At 55.3% G+C, this 6,000-nt stretch overlaps 1 protein-coding gene across 1 annotated transcript in view; it reads right to left on the bottom strand.

The window, feature by feature from the left end:
• The window catches only part of LOC147116841 (IQ motif and ankyrin repeat domain-containing protein 1-like), a 198,029-nt gene that overhangs the window by 46,424 nt on the left and 145,605 nt on the right, over nucleotides 1–6,000 (bottom strand). Inside the window, exon 7 of the mRNA XM_085987175.1 lies at nucleotides 2,102–2,194. Within this exon, the coding sequence (XP_085843301.1) occupies nucleotides 2,102–2,194 (93 nt within the window). The remainder of the gene's footprint in view (nucleotides 1–2,101; nucleotides 2,195–6,000) is intronic.

The raw sequence follows: 6,000 nt of genomic DNA, 5'->3' as shown, positions 1-6,000 counted from the left end.
TTCTAGGCCTTATAAACTTCCTTGAGGAGCACAATGTCTTGAGTAAAAGCCAAATTGGATTCCTACCAAACTATAGAACATCAGATCATATCTTCACCCTACACACCCTAATTGACAAACATGTTCATCAAAACAAAAGCAAAATTTTTGCCAGCTTTATAGATTTCCAGAAGGCTTTCGATTCCATCTGGCATGACGGTCTATTCTTGAAACTTATTGAAAGTGGTGTAGGGGGAAAAACATATGATGTAATTAAATCAATGTATACAAACAATAAATGTGCAGTTAAAATTGGAGACAAACAAACAAAATACTTCCCACAGGGGCGGGGTGTGACGCAGGGCTCGCCCATCTCACCGACACTCTTTAATATTTACATAAATGAATTGGCAAAACTACTTGAACAATCTACAGCACCCGGCCTCACCCTATATGAATCCAAGGTTAAATTCCTCCTCTATGCAGATGACCTGGTTCTGCTGTCACCTACTAAGGAGGGTCTACAGCAGAACCTGGATCTGCTAGAGTCGTTCTGTCAGGCCTGGGCCCTGACAATAAACCCCCAAAAAACCAAAGTCCTTGTGTTCCAGCAAAGATCCAGACATCAGGGACCCAGAATAAATTTCACACTAGGAACAATCAAAATTGAACAAACCACTAACTACACATACTTGGGCTTAAAAATCAGTTCTACGGGAAATTTTCATCTGGCTGTGAATGAACTGAAAGAGAAAGCAAGAAGGGCTTTCTATGCCATTAAAAAATCAATCCAAATAGAAATCCCAATTAGCATTTGGCTCAACATTTTTAAATCAGTAATTGAACCAATTGCACTCTATGGCAGTGAGGTGTGGGGACCGCTAACACAACAAGAATTTGCAAAATGGGACAAACACCCAATTGAGATCCTACCTGCAGAATTCTGTAAAAGTATCCTCCGGACTCAAAGGAAAACCATAAACAATGCATGCAGGACAGAACTAGGCCAATATCCATTAATAATTACTATCCAAAAAACAGCCACCAAATTTTGGAAACACCTAGAAATGAGCAACCCCCAATGCTATCATTACGAAGCCCTGAAATGCCAAGAGAGGATCATAAAGAAGAATACCCTCAGTCAACTAGTCCTGGGACTCAGTGAAGTAACTACTAACACTACTAACAATAACCAGCCCCAGGACAGTGACATCGTAGCACAGAGAGTTCAACCCAACACAATTGTCACTAAGCAAAAGGAAAAATATCTGTCATATTGGGCAGAAACAACAAAAACCCAAAACAAACTCAATTGCTACTTGGCCCTAAACAGACAATACAACATGGCTGAATACCTGACCACGGTAAAAGATAGCAAATTGAGAAAAACCTTGACTATGTACAGACTTAGTGAGCATAGCCTGGCTATCAAAAAAGGCAGACACAGACAGACCTGGCTGACAAGAGAGGACAGGATATGCTCTCACTGCAGTCAGGGAGTGGTGGAGACAGAGATGCACTTCCTCACAGCTTGTGGAAAATATCAGGGCATAAGGGAGAATTTCTACCCAAAATTCACAAAAATATGCCCTGAATTCAGAAATTTGAATGACGACCAAAAACTCCCATACCTACGAGGGGAAGAGAGAAATTGTGTAACCTTAGCGGCACACTATGTTACAGCTTGCCATAAACAGACGAACAACCATTAAATCTAAGAAAAGAGTATATACAAATTATATGAATGTATATTTATACACTCAGGGATATATCTGTTTATACACTGTATGGATAGATCTGCGTTTATGTGTTCAACCATAAATGTTTTTCGATGCTTTGGCAACATAAGATGTATCTTGTCATGCCAATAAAACGATTTGAATTGAATTGAAATTGAATTGAGAGAGCGAGAGAGAGAGACAGAGAGAGAGAGAGACAGACAGAGAGAGAGACAGAGAGACAGAGACAGAGAGAGAGGGAGAGAGAGATAGAGAGAGAGCGAGAGAGAGAGGGAGACAGAGAGAGAGACAGACAGAGAGAGGGACAGAGAGAGAGAGACAGAGACAGAGAGAGAGGGAGAGAGAGACACTGAGACTTGCGGCTCTCCCAAGCTCTGACTCACCTGTAGTGTGATGTCGGTTTGACTCATGTTTTTACGCACACACTTGTCATGCTCGGTGATGCGTTTGTTGAGCTCACAGTAGGCTTTCTGTAGCTGAGGAGAGAATTACATTGCGTTAATTTAATAGTGTTCCAGCACTCGACTGTGCTCAGGACATTGATAAACCAAATGCGTGAGGTGTTCTTTAGCGGGTTTCTTGAACGAGTCACTCACCAGTTGATACCCACACTGAATATTAAATCCATCAAATCTGCACTTTGCCTCCACCTAACCCCCAGCCAAAGGGTCTCTTTTTTTGCTGGTCTCTGTTCCATAGATTGACCGGGTGCAAGACCTTTCCCAATTGGTAGCCTGGACCGTCACTTGATGCAGCAGTTGGAGGTTGAGGGCCATCAGCGATAATTGATACAATCCGCAACCAACGAGTTTGGGCAGCTGAGTGGGGGCAGGAGCAGCAGGGGCAGTACAGAGGGAGCACCGCACTGTCGGAGGGGCAGTACTGAGGGAGCGCTGCAGTGTCGGAGGGGCAGTACTGAGGGAGCGCTGCACTGTCGGAGGGTCAGTACTGAGGGAGCACCGCACTGTCGGAGGGGCAGTACTGAGGGAGCGCTGCAGTGTCGGAGGGGCAGTACTGAGGGAGCGCTGCACTGTCGGAGGGTCAGTACTGAGGGAGCACTGCACTGTCGGAGGGGCAGTACTGAGGGAGCACTGCACTGCTGGAGGGGCAGTACTGAGGGAGCGCTGCACTGTCTGAGGGTCAGTACTGAGGGAGCGCTGCACTGTCGGAGGGGCAGTGCTGAGGGAGCGCTGCACTCTCGGAGGGGCAGTACTGAGGGAGCGCTGCACTGTCGGAGGGTCAGTACTGAGGGAGCGCTGCACTGTCGGAGGGGCAGTACTGAGGGAGCGCTGCACTGTCGGAGGGTCAGTACTGAGGGAGCGCTGCACTGTCGGAGGGGCAGTACTGAGGGAGCGCTGCACTGTCGGAGGGGCAGTACTGAGGGAGCGCTGCACTGTCAGAGGGTCAGTACTGAGGGAGCGCTGCACTGTCAGAGGGTCAGTACTGAGGGAGCGCTGCACTGTCGGAGGGTCAGTACAGAGGGAGCGCTGCACTGTCAGAGGGGCAGTGTTGAGGGAGCGCTGCACTGTCGGAGGGGCAGTACTGAGGGAGTGCTGCAGTCGGAGGGGCAGTACTGAGGGAGTGCTGCACTGTCGGAGGGGCAGTACTGAGGGAGTGCTGCACTGTTGGAGTGGCAGTACTGAGGGAGCACTGCACTATCAGAGGGGCAGTACTGGGGGAGCGCTGCACTGTCGGAGGGGCAGTACGGAGGGAGTGCTGCACTGTCGGAGGGTCAGTACTTAGGGAGTGCTGCACTGTCGGAGGGGCAGTACTGAGGGAGCGCCGCACTGTCGGAGGGGCAGTACTGAGGGAGTGCTGCAGTCGGAGGGGCAGTACTGAGGGAGCGGTGCACTGTCGGAGTGGCAGTACTGAGTGAGCGCCGCACTGTCGGAGGGGCAGTACCGAGGGAGCGCCGCACTGTCGGAGGGGCAGTACAGAGGGAGCGCCGCACTGTCGGAGGGGCAGTACTGAGGGAGCGCCGCACTGTCTGAGGGGCAGTACTGAGGGAGTGCCGCACTGTCGGAGGAGCAGTACTGAGGGAGCGCCGCACTCTCGGAGGAGCAGTACTGAGGGAGCGCCGCACTGTCTGAGGGGCAGTACTGAAGGAGCGCCGCACTGTCTGAGGGGCAGTACTGAGGGAGCGCCGCACTGTCGGAGGGGCAGTACTGAGGGAGCGCCGCACTGTCTGAGGGGCAGTACTGAGGGAGCGCCGCACTGTCGGAGGGGCAGTACTGAGGGAGCGCCGCACTGTCTGAGGGGCAGTACTGAGGGAGTGCTGCAGTCGGAGGAGCAGTACTGAGGGAGTGCTGCACTGTTGGAGGGGCAGTACTGAGGGAGTGCTGCACTGTTGGAGGGGGAGTACTGAGGGAGCGCTGCACTATCAGAGGGGCAGTACTGGGGGAGCGCTGCACTGTCGGAGGGGCAGTACTGAGGGAGTGCTGCACTGTCGGAGGGTCAGTACTTAGGGAGTGCTGCACTGTCGGAGGGGCAGTACTGAGGGAGCGCCGCACTGTCGGAGGGGCAGTACTGAGGGAGTGCTGCAGTCGGAGGGGCAGTACTGAGGGAGTGGTGCACTGTCGGAGGGGCAGTACTGAGGGAGCGCCGCACTGTCGGAGGGGCAGTACTGAGGGAGCACCGTACTGTCGGAGGGGCAGTACTGAGGGAGCGCCGCACTGTCGGAGGGGCAGTACTGAGGGAGCGCCACACTGTCTGAGGGGCAGTACTGAGGGAGCGCCGCACTGTCGGAGGAGCAGTACTGAGGGAGCACCGCACTGTCTGAGGGGCAGTACTGAGGGAGCGCCGCACTGTCTGAGGGGCAGTGCTGAGGGAGCGCCGCACTGTTGGAGGGGCAGTACTGAGGGAGCGCTGCACTGTCAGAGGGTCAGTACTGAGGGAGCGCTGCACTGTCAGAGGGTCAGTACTGAGGGAGCGCTGCACTGTCGGAGGGCCAGTACAGAGGGAGCGCTGCACTGTCAGAGGGGCAGTGTTGAGGGAGCGCTGCACTGTCGGAGGGGCTGTACTGAGGGAGTGCTGCAGTCGGAGGGGCAGTACTGAGGGAGTGCTGCACTGTCGGAGGGGCAGTACTGAGGGAGTGCTGCACTGTTGGAGTGGCAGTACTGAGGGAGCGCTGCACTATCAGAGGGGCAGTAGTGGGGGAGCGCTGCACTGTCGGAGGGGCAGTACGGAGGGAGGGCTGCACTGTCGGAGGGTCAGTACTTAGGGAGTGCTGCACTGTCGGAGGGGCAGTACTGAGGGAGCGCCGCACTGTCGGAGGGGCAGTACTGAGGGAGTGCTGCAGTCGGAGGGGCAGTAGTGAGGGAGTGGTGCACTGTCGGAGTGGCAGTACTGAGGGAGCGCCGCACTGTCGGAGGGGCAGTACTGAGGGAGCGCCGCACTGTCGGAGGGGCAGTACTGAGGGAGCGCCGCACTGTCGGAGGGGCAGTACTGAGGGAGCGCCGCACTGTCTGAGGGGCAGTACTGAGGGAGTGCCGCACTGTCGGAGGAACAGTACTGAGGGAGCGCCGCACTGTCTGAGGGGCAGTACTGAAGGAGCGCCGCACTGTCTGAGGGGCAGTACTGAGGGAGCGCCGCACTGTCGGAGGGGCAGTACTGAGGGAGCGCCGCACTGTCTGAGGGGCAGTACTGAGGGAGCGCCGCACTGTCGGAGGGGCAGTACTGAGGGAGTGCTGCAGTCGGAGGGGCAGTACTGAGGGAGTGCTGCACTGTTGGAGGGGCAGTACTGAGGGAGTGCTGCACTGTTGGAGGGGCAGTACTGAGGGAGTGCTGCACTATCAGAGGGGCAGTACTGGGGGAGCGCTGCACTGTCGGAGGGGCATTACTGAAGGAGTGCTGCACTGTCGGAGGGTCAGTACTTAGGGAGTGCTGCACTGTCGGAGGGGCAGTACTGAGGGAGCGCCGCACTGTCGGAGGGGCAGTACTGAGGGAGCAGCGCACTGTCGGAGGGGCAGTACTGAGGGAGCGCCGCACTGTCGGAGGGGCAGTACTGAGGGAGCGCCGCACTGTCTGAGGGGCAGTACTGAGGGAGCGCCGCACTGTCGGAGGAGCAGTACTGAGGGAGCACCGCACTGTCGGAGGGGCAGTACTGAGGGAGCGCCGCACTGTCTGAGGGGCAGTACTGAGGGAGCGCCGCACTGTCGGAGGGTCAGTACTGAGGGAGCACCGCACTGTCTGAGGGGCAGTACTGAGGGAGCGCCACACTGTCTGAGGGGCAGTACTGAGGGAGCGCCGCACTGTTGGAGGGTCAGTACTGAGGGAGCGCTGC

The sequence above is a fragment of the Somniosus microcephalus genome, chromosome 5 (genome assembly GCF_052327205.1).
Source record: "Somniosus microcephalus isolate GS21.2 chromosome 5, FLI_Smic_1.0, whole genome shotgun sequence".
Classification (NCBI taxonomy): Eukaryota; Metazoa; Chordata; class Chondrichthyes; order Squaliformes; family Somniosidae; genus Somniosus; species Somniosus microcephalus.
The sequence above is the reverse complement of the archived record's forward strand: the minus strand, read 5'-3'. Positions and strand labels throughout refer to the sequence as shown.